At 39.8% G+C, this 18,132-nt stretch overlaps 1 protein-coding gene across 6 annotated transcripts in view; it reads right to left on the bottom strand.

Moving 5' to 3' along the window:
* PAK1 (p21 (RAC1) activated kinase 1) overlaps positions 1-18,132 on the bottom strand; it is a 191,304-nt gene that overhangs the window by 37,463 nt on the left and 135,709 nt on the right. For all 6 annotated transcript variants that reach the window (XM_081063763.1, XM_081063766.1, XM_081063762.1 and 3 more), the window contains 3 exons: positions 8,628-8,728; positions 7,990-8,137; positions 1,731-1,768 (listed from right to left, as the gene is read on the bottom strand). In XM_081063763.1, coding sequence (XP_080919889.1) covers positions 1,731-1,768; positions 7,990-8,137; positions 8,628-8,728 — 287 coding nt within the window. The remainder of the gene's footprint in view (positions 1-1,730; positions 1,769-7,989; positions 8,138-8,627; positions 8,729-18,132) is intronic.

Genomic DNA, 18,132 nt, shown 5'->3' on the forward strand with positions numbered 1-18,132 from the left:
ACCTCCTTGTCTTGGCACATGCTATTTATTCTGTGTCTATCTGGAATATCCTTGTCTCTTCTTAATTCTTGCCCCCAGATAACTAACTCATTCAGCTCAGACTCTACCATCAAGAAATTTTCTCTTATGCACGCAAACTTTCATTAAGTGGTTACTTGTCAGATGCCTTGATACAGCAATTAACAAATGAGACACAGTCCCTGGCCTCATAAAGTTTTAGCACACTGTACTATAACTGTTTGTTTGTGCCTTCCTGTTGTTCAGAAAACTAGGAGATTATTAGGAGTTGGAACAATGTCTGACTCATCCCTATATTGCCACTTCTACCCAGGACTTGGCATAGAGTTGGAGCTTTGCAAATGTTTAGTAAATCAAAATGGTATAACCACCATTATACAAGAGATAACATCAGGTATGAAGAATTCACACACACACACACACACACACACACACACAAGGTCTGACAATTCGTGAACTTGTTTCAACGATGTTACTAACCATTTATGATATCAGAGGGATTATTCATTATGGATTTGTACCAACTGGACAATTAACCATGTTTACTATTTGGAAGTGCTGAAAAGACTATGTGAAAAAGTTATTAGATAATCTGAACTCTGAACTTTTCACCAACAATTCATGGCTCTTGCATCACGACAATGCACCAGCTCATATTGCTCTGTCTGTGAGGGAGTCTTTAGCCAGGAAACAAATTACTGTATTGGAACACCCTCCCTATTCACCTGATCTGACCCCAATGATGTCTTTCTTTACCTGAAGATATAGGAAATATTGAAAGGAAGACATTTTGATGATATTCAGGACATCCAGGGTAATACAATGACAGCTCTGATGGCCATTCCAGAAAAGGAGTTCCAAAATTGCTTTGAAGGGTGGACTAGGTACTGGCATTGGTGCATGGCTTCCCAAGGGGAGTAGTTTGAAGGTGACCATAGTGATATTCAGCAACGAGGTATGTAGCACTTTTTCTAGGATGAGTTCGTGAACTTAATTGTCTGACGTGTGTGTGTTTCTGTGTGTGTGTGTGTGTCACAACTTACTATTTAAAGACCCCTTCAAACACATCAAGATCTCATTTTATCTGCTCTGGAAAACAGAATTTGTAAGTTGAGAGAGGCAGATGGACCTTTGAGGTCACGTAGGTTTCACTCCAGCCAATTCATCAATGATTCCTATAACATCCCTTTAAGAGATGTCATCACTTTAAGAGACAGGACATTCACTACAACTTCAGAGGAAGAATGGATAACCTTAAGTGAACAGAATCTGTTCCCTTCAGCAATGAGTCCTAATCCTGGTTTTGTACACCCTACCAACCAAAGAAAGAGAATTCTCTTCTAAATTCAGGTTTTTGAAGACATGTTCAGGTAAAGCAAAGTGTATCATCCCTTTTATTGATGGAAAAAACTCAAGCTCAGACAGGCAAACTGGCTTTCCCAAGGTTCAAAGCTACAAATGAAAACCTGAGCCTAAAAGCCAGTTCTTCTGGTTCCAAAGTGAGGATTTTCAGAACATTAAAAAATTAAAATTGGAAGGGATACCTACTATTTCTTAAGTTCAATTCCTCACTGTACAGATAGGAACTCTGAGGCCAGAATGGGGAATGACCCAGATGAGTGCCTCCCAGTCCAGGCTCTCCACCAGTCACACTGTCAGGGTCCCTAACCACCATACCTGCCCATATTGAAATGGAGGAAATAAAGACTTACCAAAGTGTTAGAAGAATTATAATCCTCAGCTAATTTATCTGCAAAGGAAAAAAGAGGGGACTCAGTCAGTAAACAATTATAGTTCATCTATTCTTGAGAACTAAGGAAACCTATCCAGTTAAGCATTTGCCAGGCTCAGAGCATAATACAATATTATTAGTGCTATGGACCCAACACCATGAGAAGCACATTATACACATGACCTCCTTAAATCTTCACTACAGTTCTGAGTACTATTAGTATATCTGCTTTTTTAATTTGGAAACTGAAGCTCAGAGACATTAAGTAATTTGCCCACGGTACACTCAGGTCAAATAGGAGTCAAGATGTGAATCCTGGTCAGATTGTGAATACTATGATTAAGCTGTATGCCCATCATCAATTATATCATCACCAGGTCTGAATGGTCAAGGAAATTTCCTGCAATCCGAAAGAAAGGGAAATAATTCATGGTTGGCACTGCCCTGAGCCATCCCTGACAAATTATAACCAGCCTGCAGCTTCAGTTTTTAGAAAAGATCTTCTACACACATGTCTATTCCCCACAGGGAGAGAAAGACTAAGGCTTAGGAAAAGAGAGGAATTAATCATGTCAAGCCTAATTAAAGGCAGGGTCTTGTTTCTAATAAGAGATTCACGTTCTCTCAATGAGGCAATTATCATATTTCATTGATTCTAAGATGGACATTTTTTCACATTAACATCTCTGAAACAGAGCTATGTCCTACTCTCAAAGGCATTTCATGTTTTAATTGGCAACCTTTTCTCTTTAGTGGTATATAAAATAATGGTACCTCTTACAACCAATGATATCTTAGACTTAATGAAATATGAAACATACGCCCAGTGGAGATCTTAGCAAGAAGATAAGTTTAAAGACCAAGTGTTGCATTTAGTTTTATTCTTTAACTCCTAAAGATACAGGAAGACAGTGATTTTGCCGATTCACCACCAATGAAATTAAGGAGAGGAACTATTCTACCAAATCCAACACACTCCTCACCAACAGCCAAGCCCAAAGAATGTCCAACTCCATTATATAAGAAAGGGCCAGGCACAGCATTTTTGGTCCAATGACAAATAATGAACCCACAAGCTGCAACAATATGTTTTTCAAACAAACCCTGAATAGCCCCTGGCTGGAGAAATCAATTTGGGATATACCTTAAACATAATATATTTGTTTTTCTTGTCCAAAATAACATGAACTTAGGCAAAGCACAGTGCAATACTATGCTTTCACTGCACCACTTCCAACCTTATGCATTGCTAGTGTTTTTGAGGACTAGATTATTCCAGTAATAAATATATCTTTGCCATATGAAAAATAAGTAAGCATTGCTCCTTTTAAACGGGATGTATAATTTCTATATATCAAAATCAAATTCCATAGCACAGAATGACAGAGCAGAAATTACTTCCAACCCCTTCGTTTCACAAACGAGGAAACTAATGTTCAGAGAGGGAAAAACTGGTTCAAGTTTGCATCAACCAGTGGCAAAAGCAGGGCTAAAACCCAGAACTGGGAGTTGTCAATCTAGTCTGTTTTTTGCCTATTATATTAGCTACTAATTGGTACAAAAAATAAAGTGCTAAAAAAATAGAAATCCTGACACAAAAATTGGCAGGGAGGAATACGCTCGGGCTATAGACAGCAAAGGGTTTAAAGGCCCAAGTTTAAAACACAGTTCCATCACACATCGGTTGAATCACCCTGAGTAAGTCACTTAGTTTCTCTGAGCCTAATTAATTTCTCTGACTCTGTAAATGGGGATAATAATCCTTGCCCTAACAACCCCATAAGGCCATTATGGGAATCAAATGACATAATTCATATACAAGCATATACACATTAAGGTAGTGTTATCATAATTAATAATACAAGAGGGAAAACAGGAAAAGGACAGAAGTGACATTCAAAATAAACTGCCAAATATACAATTTTGCCTAGAGTTGACCCTGGTTTTCAACTTCTAGAAAATTTAAAATCCTGCATGCATGCATGCACACACACGCACACACATATATACACACATACTCAATGTTATTCACATATGCATGCACAGGTGAACATACAATTAGCTGAATGTGTACATCTATACATATATTCATTCATGAATATTTAAGTGGATTTTAATTCCAAACATGCAAACCTCACAGAGCTACACTTCCATACATACACCTGTATATATCTACACACATGTACACATAAAAAAAGAAATGCTTCCACTCACTTATATGTGGAATCTAAAGAACAGAATGAACGAACTAATCAGAAACAGTCTCAGAGATATAGAGGAAAATCTGAGGGTTGCCTGATGGGAAGGGGGTGGGGATGAGGGGGAAGGTGAGGGGATTAGAAAGCACAAGCGGTAACCACAAGATTGCTACAGAGATACGAAAGACAGATTGGGGAATGAAATCAATAATGTTGTAAAGATTTTGTGGGGTATCCAATGAACACTTGTCTCGTTAGGGAGACCACCTCAGGGACAGTGTAGATGCCCGATCACTGCAGTGTACACCTGAAGCTGAACAATAATGAATGCCAACAATAATTTTATTTATATATATATATATATATATATATATATATACACTTACAAAAAGCAGAGTACAGCATTAGGAATAGAGACAGTGGAAATGTACGGCTGAGTGCGATATCAGAGGGGCAGTAGATTGGGGGAGGGGGGTTATCACTTTGTGAGGAGTACAAATGATAAATTTCTAACTATTACAACTGAAACTAAAAAAAAACAAAAAGACAGACAGACAGAAAGGAAAGAAAGAGAGAGGGAGGGAGGGAGGGAGAGGGAGGGAGGGAGGGAGGGAGGGAGGGAGGGAGGGAGGGAGGGAGGGAGGGAGGGAGGGAGGGAGGGAGGGAGGAAAGAAAGAAAGAAAGAAAGAAAGAAAGAAAGAAAGAAAGAAAGAAAGAAAGAAAGAAAGAAAGAAAGAAAGAAAGAAAGAAAGAAAGAAAGAAAGAAAGAAAGAAAGAAAGAAAGAAAGAAAGAAAGAAAGAAAGAAAGAAAGAAAGAAAGAAAGAAAGAAAACGCTTTTGAAGACTTTGCTGCTGAGGCTTCAAATCTAGATTCTAATCTCGTGTCTCCATGACAAACTACCTAAAACACAAGCACTAATCTCCTGACTGGAAATCTTTCTCCTAGCACCCCTCAACCCCAATTTCTCCTTGGAATGACCCAGTCCTTCAATGGGAGAAGTAAGACAGAGCCAGCGGGGCCAGACGTGAAGAAGGAAGTACTGCTGGGAACATGCATGACCTCTCCTGGACACCACCACGGCAGCAGGGGCAAAGCTGCAGTCTGTCATCCTTACCATCTGTGCCCTTTGATACAAGCCAGATACTTGCTGGGGAAAGCATCCTTCAAAATGAGCTAGTTCATCCTGGTTCCCACCTTCCTCAACAATACTGCCCTTTGAAAAAGACAGCATGGACTCTTGAAAGAACACCAGACTCAGAGTTAAGAGGCCAGCTCTGCCACTAATTTAGCCACGTTAGAAAGGCCTTTTTTGGCTTTAATGTCCTCAAAACAAGGGGGAACTGGAAGTGATACTGAGTTTCCCCGAAAATAAGACCTAACTGGAAAATGAGCCCTAGCATGATTTTTCAGGATGACATCCCCTGAACATAAGCCCTAATGCGTCTTTTGGAGCAAAAATGAATATAAGACACAGTCTTATTTTCAGGGAAACACAGTATATACTAAAGATATCTTGCTCTAACATTCTAAGATGCTACATAAAAGGTAAGTTTCCAGAAATGTAGGCCATCTCACAACTTATCTAGGAAAAGAAAAATCTCTCTGCTACAGAAGGAGATTCTCCAAATAAAGTTACTTGAAGCAAGTAGTAAATTCATAGGATGGTGGCATAGGAATTAGGAGACCTGGATTCCAATCCCAATTCTGCTATTAAAAACAACTCGGGTTTTTTCACAACGGGTTTGCCGCCAGAACGCAGGTAGTGAAAACCACTGCTAAATCTAACCCAAAATGAGAAAGAAAAAGATTCATATCAATGTCCTTGTCACTGGACACGTCAATTCCGGCAAGTCCACCATTGCTGGACATCTGAGCTACAAATATGGTGGCACTGACAAAAGAACCATCGAAAAATTTGAGAAGGAGGCCGCTGAGAGGGAAGAGGGCTTCTTCACGTCTGCCTGTGTCTTGGATAAACTGAAAGCTGAACATGAGCGTGGGCTCACCACTGATACCTCCCTGTGGGAATTTGAGACCAGCAAGTACTGTATGACCATTGTTGACGCCTCAGGACACAGAGACTTTATAAAAAAACACCATTACAGGCACCTCAGGCTGACGGTGCTGTGCTGATTGTTGCTGCTGGTGCTGGTGAATGTGAAGCAGGTCTCTCCAGGAACAGGCAGACCCGTGAGCATGCCCTCTGGCTTACACACTGGGTGTGAAACTAATTGTGGGTGTTAACAAAATGGTTCCATTGAGCCACCTTACAGCCAGAAGAGACATGAGGACATTGTTGAGAAAATCAGCATCTACCTTAAGAAAACTGGCTACAACGCTGACACAGTGGTATTTGTGCCAATTTCTAGTTACAATAGTAACAACATGCTGGAGCCAAGTGCTAACGTGCCTGGGTTCAAGAGATGGAAAGTCACCCATAAAGATGGCAATGGGTGGAACCATGCTGCTTGAACCTCTGGATTGCTTCCTGCCACCAACTCGTCCAACTGACAAGCCTGCACCTGCTCCTCCAGGATGCCTGTTGGTGGTGTTGGTCCTGTCCCTGGGGGCCGAGTGGAGACTGGGGTTCTCACACCTGGCATGCTGGTCACCTTTGTTCCAGTCAACCTTACAAATGAAGTACAGTCTGTTGAAATGCACCATGAAGCTTTGAGTGACGCTCTTCCTGGGGACAATGTGGGCTTCAATGTCAAGAATGTGTCTGTCAAAGATGTTTGTCGTGGCAATGTGGCTGGTGACAGCAAAAACGACCCACCCGTCATTTTTGACCGTGACGCAGCTGGCTTCATGGCTCAGGTGATTATCCTGAACCATCCAGGCCAAATCAGCACCGGATGTGCACCTGTGCTCAGTTGTCACACAGCTCACATTGCTTGCAAATTTGCTGAGCTGAAGGAGAAGATGGATCATAATTGAGGGGAAAAGCTGGAAGATGGCCCAAAGTTTTTGAAATCTGATGCTGCTGCCATTGTTGATATGGTTCCTGGCGAGCCCATGTGTGTTGAGAGCTTCTCTGACTACCCTTCTCTGGGGCATTTCACTGTTCGTGACATGAGACAGACAGTTGCTGTGGGTGTCATCAAAGCAGTGGACAAGAAGGCAGCTAGAGCTGGAACGGTCACATATCTGCCCAGGAAGCTCAGAAGGCTAAATGAATATTATCCCCAGTCTTAACCAGTGGTGGGAGAATGGTTTCAGAGCTGTTTGTCTCAATTGGCCATTTAAGTTTAATAGTAAAAGACTGGTTAATGATTACAATGCATCGTAAAACCTTCAGGAGGAAAGGAGAATATTTTGTGGATCATTTTCTTTGTGTGTGGGGGGCAGTTTTTAACCTATTAGTTTTTAAAATCAGTACTTTTTAATGGAAACAACGACAAAATCTGTCAGTTTTGAGACCCATTAAAACAAAGTTTAATGGGGAAAAAAATCCTGTGGAAAACACAGTCCCTTATATAGAGAGAGTAGATCTAAAGAACATTGTTATTGCCCTGTTTTTCATTTGACTGATAAAAATTAGTGCCTTGAGGAAGAAATTGTGCTTGCCTACCTAAAAGATACACATTAAATGTGTCATCAAATAACTTAATGCTATTAATGATAATGATAGCTACATTTCCATAGTACTCTTTATAATCTATAAGGAACTTTCACATCAATGAGCTCATTAATTCCTCACCACAACCTCTAGAGAGAATTATTACTATTCCCATTTTGAGGCTCAAAGAAACGAAGTGACTATTAAAACCTAGTGAGTGTCAGAATTTAGATCTTCTAGCACAAAGTCAACGTTCTCTATACATTACTTTTTTAAATGTGCAGTTTCAAAGTAAAGATGCAGTTGATGCCAAAAACCCATCGTGTTGGCTCTCAAATTATAAAATTCCATCTTAGTGAACGTGCCATCTCCACTCTTCCTAATACTTTCTTCTCTCACCCTATACCAGTGGGCATGTGGAGCTTTTCCACCGGATGAAAATCCTTTTTTTCCCAGACTGCACCAGACACAATGGCCATACCTGTAAAGCTCATGTACTTCTGGCTGTTAGAGGTCTTCTTTGAGTTATAGAATTCCAGCACATCCAGGACAGCCTGCGGGTTTTTCTTCTGCTCTGACTTAGTGATATTTGATGTCTGAAGCAAGCGGGCCCACTGCTCTGGCATCCCCTGTAAGAGAGACATGCAAGGCTGTCAGAAAGACAGTCACGGAGAATCTTGAAGGAAAATCAGAGCTGACTGTGATACCTGCCAGCAGCTAAAGACGGGTTTAGTCATTCCTTTTCTCTCGATACCCTCAGAGCACTACACAAACGTCTTTTATAATATTTATCTCACTGTATTAGTCCTTTCTTGAGATTTTTGCTCCTGCACCAGACTATTCCTCCTTTAGAACAGGAACATATCTGACTTTTCTATGTAACATCAGAGCCCAGCACAGAGCCGGCTGCCAAGGGGCCACTTAAGAGTTCTATTTAAGGACTGAAGATTCAAAGGCTTCTCTGGTACAGCTTTGGAGATGAGGAAAGTGTCCCTCTCGCGAACATAAGAAGGCAGTAATGAGAGTCTCGGGCATCAGGAAGACTAGAAAGGGTTGAATCTAACCGTTTATGGCCAGAACTCTGAAAGACCAAAGGCTTTTCTGTGACCCAGGACTTACTGTAAATTCCCCTGTGACAGCATCAAAACCAACGTGAATTGTGTGCTCAAAATCTGAAGGAAGAGAAATCTCTGGCCGTTCCTTCTCCTTCTTTTTATTTGCTGCACAAGAAACAGGGAAAAGGAAATTAAAAACAGAAACATCATTACGTGTTTAGGCTGATTTAGCTCTTTGTTGAGCTGTAGGCTCCTTTAGAAGCCAAGGACTGCCTATTTCACGTATGTATTAACAGAGCCCAGCCCCAGACTTACATTGGAGTAGACGCTTAATGCATGATTAAAGACTTAATTTTTTGTAGAACTAAAGAAAAGGAGGAGCAGAAAGAACATTCATCAGAGATAACAGTCCTGGTTCTACTATGAATGAGCCAATTCCAGGGAAAGTCACTTCCTTGTTCTGAAGCCTGGTTTCCCCGTCTGTAAGAAGAGAAGGCCTAAGGAGATCGTCTCTAAGGGCACGTGCTGCCCTGACATCCCACATTCTATGAGCTTCTATAACCTGCGTCTCACTTGTTTGGTCCTTGATCACGGGCTGCTTTAAGGTCTCTAAATTACAGAATTTTACATTTGGAAGTTGTTTTAATAAGAAGAATCGCTATTTTATCGGGTGCTTACCAGGTAATGGTTCAAGTTCTTTATATGTATTCACTTTAGCCGCGCAGCAACCCTACCAGGTACTAACATCCTAAATTTGCAGGTAAAGAAACGGAAGCATAGAGATTAACTTCCTTAGCCAAGATCACATGGTTAGCAACTGGCAGCACCTAGACCCATCCAAGCAGTTTGGCTCAGAGCCTAAGCTTTCCACCACTAAGTTATGCTGCCTCCCTAGGCAAGGGCCTGAAAGGGTCGTTCCAAACGCTCGTAGTCTTCCCTCTCCATCAGGGGTCTTGCATAAAGCAGATGTTCACTAAGGTCCTGCTCACCTGGCAGGAAAAGCTGCAACTTAAGGACGTATTGTGCTAACGTGCCCTTTTTAGGGACTGCATTGTGTCCCCCCAAAAAAATCCTATGTACTAAATCATGGTATCTCAGAATGTGACCTTCTTTGGAAATAGGGTCAATACAGATGTAATCAGTTTGTATTTGTATCATTTGTCTCATGCTCTATTGTTTACAAAGGACTTTCACATATATTTGTTCACTAGAGCCTCAGAACAAGTCTGTGACAAGCAGGGCAGTGATTAGGGCACCCATTTTACAAAAGAAGAAACAGAGGTTCCAAGACATTAAGTAACCTGCCCAAGGTCACAGAGCAAGTTCGAAGCACGTTGGGACCAGAACTGAGCTTTTCAGATTCCCAGCCCTAAGGCCTTTCTGTTCTGTCACTGCCTCTCCTGGATTACTGTTCATGATGTTGTCTCTCCCCTCTCTCCCAAAGCATTCCTGCCCCAAGCTGTTCATGATTCTATCTTCTACACAGTGATCAAATGTGTTCACTTTTCTCCATCTTCATCGCCACCACCCTACTTCAGGCATTGTTATCTGTGGTGTGAATCATTCTAACAGGAGCCTGTCATCTGCATTCTGGTGACCTCCAATCCAAACAGCAGTTTGGGGTCATCTACTGTAGGGTCATCTACAGTCTGCTGTTCAAAGCATGCACATCACTTGGGAGGCTATTGGAAATGTAGAATCTCAAGCTCCACCTTAGACCTACTGAGTCAGAATCTGAATTTTAATAAGCTCCCAAATGATTCGTGTGCCTACAAAAGTCTGAGAACCAAGAGCACGAGAAGACAAACCACAGACAGGGAGAAAATATTTGCAAGCGGTATATCTCATAAAGGACTATTATCCAAAATATACAAAGAACTCGTAAAACTTAACAATAAGAAAAAAAACCAATTAATAAAATGGGCAAAAGACCTGCAGATGGAAAAAATGCTCAACATCATCTATCATTAGGGAAATGCAAGTTAAAACAATAATGAAATACCACTACACACCTGTCAGACAGGCCAAAATCCAAATCTGACCACACCAAATACTGACAAGAATGTGGAACCACAAAAACTTTCATTGCTGGTGGGAATGCAAAATTATACAGTCACTGTGGAAGACATGTTGGCAGTTTCCGACAAAATGAAATATACTCGTACTATGCAATGAAGAAATTGCACTCCTTGGTGTTTAACCAAATGAGCTGAAAACATGTTCACACAAAAACTTGCACATTTATATTTACAGAAGCTTTATTCACAATCGCCCAAACTTGAAAGCAATCACGATGCCCTTCAACAGGTGAATGGATAAGCTGGTCCATCCAGACAATGGAATCTTATTCAGCGCTAGAAAGAAATGGACTATCAAGCCATGAAAAGAAGAACCTTAAATACATATTACTAGGTGAAAGAAACCAATCTGAAAAGACTATATACTGTATGATTCCAACTACATGACATTCTGGAAAAGACAAAACTATGGAGACTAAATATAAAGACCAGTGGTTACCAGAGGTTAGGGGGGAAGAAGGCTTGAACTAGCGGAACACAGAGGAATTTTAGGGCAATGAAACTACTCTGCATGATACTATAATGGTAGCTATATGTCATTATACATTTGTCTGAGCTCATAGAACGCACAACACCAAGAGAGAACCCTAATGTAAAACATGGACGTAAGGTGAGTACGGTGTGTTGACGTAGGCTTGTTAATCACAACAAATGTACCACGCTGGTATGAGGTACTGATAGTGGAGAAGGTTGTGTGTATGTGGGGGCAGGAGGCATATGAGTAATCTGTGTATCTTCCACTCAATTTTGCTGTGAACCTAAAACTGCTCTAGCAAATGGGAGTCTACTTTAAAAAAACAAACAAAAAAAAAGTCAGAGAAGCTCTGCTTTACAGACTTGCACCTTCTCCTTCATCTCCCAATACTAATGTTTCATACACTCTACACCAACTACACTGAACCAGTGATGGTTCACCAAGCGTAATAGGCTCTTTCATACCTCCTCCCATTTTCTCAAGCTTACTCCCTCTGGCTGTGAATCCTGCCTTTCCCTGTCCCTTCCCTTGCCACCACACCACACAAAGCCTTTTATTGATCCTTGACGAGTCTCAGCTTAAAGGTCGTCTCTTCTGTGAAGTCTTTCCTGATCTCTAGGTTGGGCAGTTTTTCAACCTCTCCTCTGTTCTCACAGCACCATTATACTAATTGCCTATTTTAAGGGTTTATCTTCCCAACCAAACTGAGTCCCAGTGCAGGGGCCATGTCCAACTCATCACGGATCCCTAACAGCTAGTACGTGCCTGGCACAAAATAGGTGCTTCGTCAATGAGTGAAGAAAGGAACAAATGACTAGACACCTAACTCAACCTATCTAAGGCACCTGCAAATTCTCTCCAGGGCAGGAATAAATGTTTCATTCTTACTAGCTCTGACCTGATTTTCACAAATACAAATACAAAAAGTCTGGCTTCAAAGCCAAGGCCCTTTTCATTCTACTATTTTATCTTCCCTAAAGAATTTCAAGTTGAGTCAAGAAAACAAATTTTGGTAAAATGAGAAGAAATAACATCAAATAAGAATGCATGTATAAGACACCATAACACACATTATTTTCCTTAATTAGTACAATCCTATGAGATAATTATCATTTTCCAGATGAAGAAACTGAAAAAATAGTTAAGTAATGTACTCAAGCTCACACAACTAGTAAGAGCTGGTATTTGATCCCAGTTTCTGATTCCCAAAGTTCTTTCCTCAGTATCTTAACGAGAACCATTTGCCTACATGCCAATTGCTAGGGTTTCAGCTATTTATGAACTTGATCATTTCTCTTCCAGAAGGAGCTGCTTTGAGACAGGGAAGACGAAGGGTTTACCAGGGCCCAAATTAAGCCATCATTTATGACATAAATTCATCTCTCTTACTTATAGCTAGACTCCATGGGACATATTACAGGGCTTTGTAGTTGCTTTCTGTTCCCAAATTTCTTCTGATCTAGTCACTTAAAAGATTGCAAAGAACAAGTATGCTAGTTTTATATTTTATTTAGGTTTTTGTTTTATATTTATATATCTTCTATTTTGACATATTATTTCTACTACGTTATTAATATACTATATAATATACCATCACAGGCATAGAATGTCAAACACAAAAAGAGCTTTGGTAATGCACACAGAAAGAGAATGGCTCAAAGGATGAGTAGTGGATAGAAAAGAGGCCCAGGGAAATAAAAGCATTTAACACATAAACATACAAGGGAATGCTGAAGGTGGCTCTGCTTCCATAAGACATTCCTCTTTCTGTAGCCCTTGAATATACCTCCATATTCCCACCTCCAAGTTTTTACTCACTTTTTCTTCTCCATGCTTGAAATGATTTTCCTCTCGTTTTCACTGTTAAACACCCCAGCCATCTTTTAAAGACTGATTCAAGTCCCAATTCTTCCAGAATGGATTTCCTGAACTTTCCTTCTTTTGTAAGTTCTAAAGACACTAATAGTCTGCCATACTACCATGCATTATTCATTTCCTATCTTGTATTGAGGGCTTATCTCCTAACTGAAAATGTAATCAGGGTCCAAATTATAATAGTAGCTGGGTTATTGTTGTTACTATTTTATGATTATTACTATTGCGTTGTCATTTTGTTATTACTATTTGTCTTAGTATTATTACTTTGAAGATCAACTGAGGTAAGGAAAACGTACTATGTGCTTTGTAAGCTTGAGAGCTTTACAAACTGAGCGATCATTAATATAAGAAAGAGTCAGAGACATCTCTGTTGCCACCTCATGAGCTACCTGGGTCAGAACTGCCCGACTAATCTGTTCCTGGATTCCTGACCCTCAAAACCTGCGAGATTATAAATGTTTGTTGTTTTAGGTTGAGAAAGGAAGGAAGGAAGGAAGGAAGGAAGGAAGGAAGGAAGGAAGGAAGGAAGGAAGGAAGGAAGGAAGGAAGGAAGGAAGGAAAGAAGGAAGGAAGGAAGGATGGAAGGAAAGACGGAAAGAAGGAAAGAAAGAGTCAGAGTTAAGATTTCCCAGCCCACTCGTGAAGACAGATAACTGGCTAAGGAGAAAGAAGAAAGAATCATCCTAATCTCATGTAACTAGAGATCACAGACTTGAGGAAATAAGGTAGAAAAAGGAGCTTAGAACCTCACCCATCCTAAGTTTAACTCTATCTTTGTCCTAGTCCATTTGGCTTTCTGATAACATGAGGCTGACACTGCAAAATTCCCTGTTGCTGAACAGCACTCCAAGTCTCGTCATAACTCATGGGCCTTATTTATTTTTTAAAGATTTATTTTTAAGAAGCACTTCTCATTGGTTCAGCTGAGCTAATCTGAGCTCAAGGCAGTAAAACACTCCAAAGTTGGAGAGATAAACACTGACATAGTCCAGTTTTAAAATTAACTTTGCTATATACTTCCCAAGCTCAGAGAATTCCATTTTGCTTGTGAAAATGCAGCCAGAAAAAGATTCCAAACGAAATGCTGCAGGACTTCTTAGAATAAACCAAAGGGCTCCAGATTCTAACCACAGGAACCAGGCCTTCCCCCATGGAATTCCGCAACTCAGCGTCACCTATTACAAGCCCTGGATGGCAGCTTCTTCCAACCATGTATGCATTCCACCAGCACACACTGAAGCCCTGCTGGAGGTCAGCATTAGGTAATGACACAGACATTCTACTGCCTGCCAACTCAAATCTCAGCCACTACCACAGCTCACAGAGAACTCTTCCTCCTCCTCTCCCAAATCTCCTTAGAGAGAGACCCAATACTAAATACGGCTCTGCACACTCTGGTTCCAAAAGTCTGAGGAAACCCAGGCATCTGTATTGTTTTTAAGCACGATGAGTGAGCCAGATATGCAAACTGGGTTGAGTACAACTGAAAGAGACAGTATGCTAGGATGTAACAGATTACTTCCAAACTCATCCCTGCCACTTTCCAGCTGTGAGACCTTGAGCAATTTACTTTCTCTAAGCCTCAGCCTCCCCAACTGAAAATGAGTTGTAGGCATCAGATAAAACAAGAAATGAGGTTTCCCCAATATCCATTTACGATTAAACACTTAATAAGATAGGTATAGAAGGAAAATATCTTAACATAATAAAGGCCATATATGACAAACCCCCAGCTAATCTCATAATTAACGGTGAAAAACTGAAGCCCTTTCTCTGTGTTCAGGAACATGACAGAGCTGTCCCCTATCACCTCTGCTTTTCAACATAATGTTGGAAGTCCTCGCCAGAGCAATCAGGCAAGAGAAAGAAATAAAAGGCATCCAAATTGGGAATGAGGAAGTTAAATTATCACTCTTTGCAGATGACATGATGCTATATATAGAAAAACCTAAAGACTCCACCAAAAAGCTATTAGAAACAATCAACGAATACAGTAAAATTGCTGGCTACAAAATCAACATACAAAGGTCCACTGCATTCCTATATACTAACAATGAAATCTCAGAAAAAGAAATTAAAAAATAATAATTTCTTTTGCAATTGCAGCAAAAATAATAAAATACCTAGGAATAAACTTAACCAAGGATGTGAAAGACCTATATGCTGAAAACTATGAGACATTTTTAAAAGAAACTGAAGAAGACACAAAGAAATGGAAAGACATTCCGTGTTCATGGATTGGAAGAATCAATATAGTTAAAATGGCCATATTACCCAAAGCAATATAACAGATTTAATGTGATTCCCATAAAAATCCCAATGGCATTTTTTAAAGAAATAGAACCAAAAATCATCAGATTTGTTTGGAACCACAAAAGACCCTGAATAGCCAAAACAATCCTAAGAAAAAAGAAAAATGCTGAAGGTATCACACTCCCTGACTTTGGTTTGTATTACAGGGCTACAATAATCAAAACAGCATGGTATTGGCAGATAAACAGACTCATAGACCAATGGAATAGAATTGAGAACCCAGAAATAAAACCACATAAATGTGGACACATAATTTTTGACAAAGAAGCAAAAAACATACAATGGAGAAAAGACAGCCTCTTCAATAAATGGTGCTGGGAGAACTGGAAAGGCAAGTGCAAAAGAATGAAACTGGACTGCTATCTGTCACCATGCATCAAAATTGATTCAAAATGGATCAAAGACTTAAGCATAAGACCTAAAACAATAAATTGCATAGAAGAAAACATAGGTACTAAACTTACGGACCTTGGGTTCAAAGAGCATTTTATGAATTTGACTCCAAAGGCAATGAAAGTAAAAGCTAAAATAAACAAATGGGATTATATGAAACGTAAAAGCTTCTGTACAGCAAAAGAAACCATCGACAAAATAAAGAGGCAACCAATTGAATGGGAGAAGATTTCTGCAAACAGTGCCTCCGATAAGGGGCTAATATCCAAAATATACAAGGAACTCATGAAACTCAACAACAAAACAACAAACAACCCAATTGGAAAATGGGCAGAGGACCTGAAGAGACATTTCTCCAAAGAGGACATACAAATGGCAAATAGACATGAAAAAATGCTCAACATCACTAATCATCAGAGAAATGCAAATAAAAACCACAATGAGATATCACCTCACCCCAGTCAGAATGGCTTTCATCAACAAGACAAATAGTAACAAGTGTTGGAGAGGCTGTGGAGTAAAAGGAACCCTCATACACTGTTGGTGGGAAGGCAGACTGGTGCAGCCGCTATGGAAGGCAGTGTGGAGGTTCCTCAAAAAATTACGAATAGAATTACCATATGACCCAGCAATCCCTCTCATGAGTATCTACCCAAAAAATCTGAAAACATTTATACATAAAGACACGTGTGCTCCGATGTTCATTGCAGCTTTATTTACGGTGGCCAAGACATGGAAACAACCAAACTGTCCTTCGATAGATGAATAGATAAAGAAGTTGTGGTATATATACACAATGGAATACTATTCTGCCATAAGAAAAGATGAAATAGGACCATTTGTGACAACATGGATGGATCTTGAGAGTATAATGCTAAGCGAAATAAGTCAGAAAAAGCAGAGAACCCTATGATTTCACTGATATGTGGTGTATAAACCAAAAACAACAAAAGAACAAGACAAACAAATGAGAAACAAAAACTCATAGATAATAGTTTAGTGGTTACCAGAGGGTAAGGGGGTAAAAGGGATCAAATATATGGTGATGAAAGAAGAACTGACTCTGGGTGGTGAACACACAATGGGATTTATAGATGATGTATTACAGATTGTACACCTGAAATCTATGTAACTTTACTAACAATTGCCACCCCAACAAACCTTAATTAAAAAATAAATAAAACAAAATACTAAAAAAAAAAGAAAGAAATGAGGTATCCATTAAAGAAACAAACAAGAAAACACTTCGTATTTGTATAGTGTTTTACACTTTTGAAAATGCTTTTACCCCCACTACATCAAATGACAAAAGCCTAATAAGGATATGGGTTAGATGGAAATTACGAGTATTCTCATTTTACAGATGAGGATACTAGGATTAAAGTAAATAGGTAAGAGGGGGAAAAAAATCACGGAGTCAGTAAATGTCAGAGGTAGGACTCAAATCTAGGTTCTCTAAGTCCAGCTTTAGACCATCTCTCTCTCTTTATGCAGCTGATATAAATTCTCAAATACTTGATGAAGGGCATACCACTTCAAAGACTTCCAACACTGCTGTGTATCCTGCCAGGACTAAGGTAAGTACAAAGGAGCAGGTCAACAAATGCTTCCATGGCGGTACCAATAAGCACAAAGTCAGGCTGAACAAAGGTTCGAAACCAAAGGAAAAAAACCTCATTTGTTTCATTTCAGTGTACGCATCAATTACAGCCATCTAGGGTCTTAAAGCAAAGAGTGAAACCGATGTGCTCAGAGGGGAAACCTATGTACCAAGGGGATGAAAGAGAGGTTACTAGGGATGAAAGAAGTTTCACAAGAACTTCTTGTAACTATGCTTTCTACCTCCCTGCTTTGAATGCATAGACATACAGCTCTGATCTTGAGCTAAGAAATTTGTTTTCAGACCAGATTTGGCCTAAAGTTACTCCGCAAGGATTTCCAGAAGAACCTCTGGGTCTACAGCTTTATCACAGATTCAAGTACTTTACAATGGCCTGGATTCTTTACAATGACCTACATATACAACTTGATCAAACTTCATCTCTATACTATCTCCTTTAGGTAATTACAGCATTTCAAAGAGATTGTATGAGAGATTGTATGTTTACTGGTTTGACTCTAATTTTTTAGATAAAGGCACTGAAGTCTACAGAGAGAAGTAATCGACCCAAATCAGGCAGCCAATTCATGGCAGCAGAATCAAGATTACAACCCACATATCCATACCCCCACCTCCCCATACAAACCATAAGATCATCCCTTCAGTTCCTAATGATATCTGAAGGTTATGCTTCCATCTGTTTTTTAAGGTAGGAAATCTTCTTTAACAACAAAAAAAGAAAGTTTTATTGAGATATAATTCACATACCATATAATTCACCCACATAGTGCACATCTCAGTGGCTTTTAGTATATTCACAGAGCTGGGCAAC

Source organism: Rhinolophus hipposideros (genome assembly GCF_964194185.1).
Source record: "Rhinolophus hipposideros genome assembly, chromosome: 10".
NCBI classification, from domain to species: Eukaryota; Metazoa; Chordata; class Mammalia; order Chiroptera; family Rhinolophidae; genus Rhinolophus; species Rhinolophus hipposideros.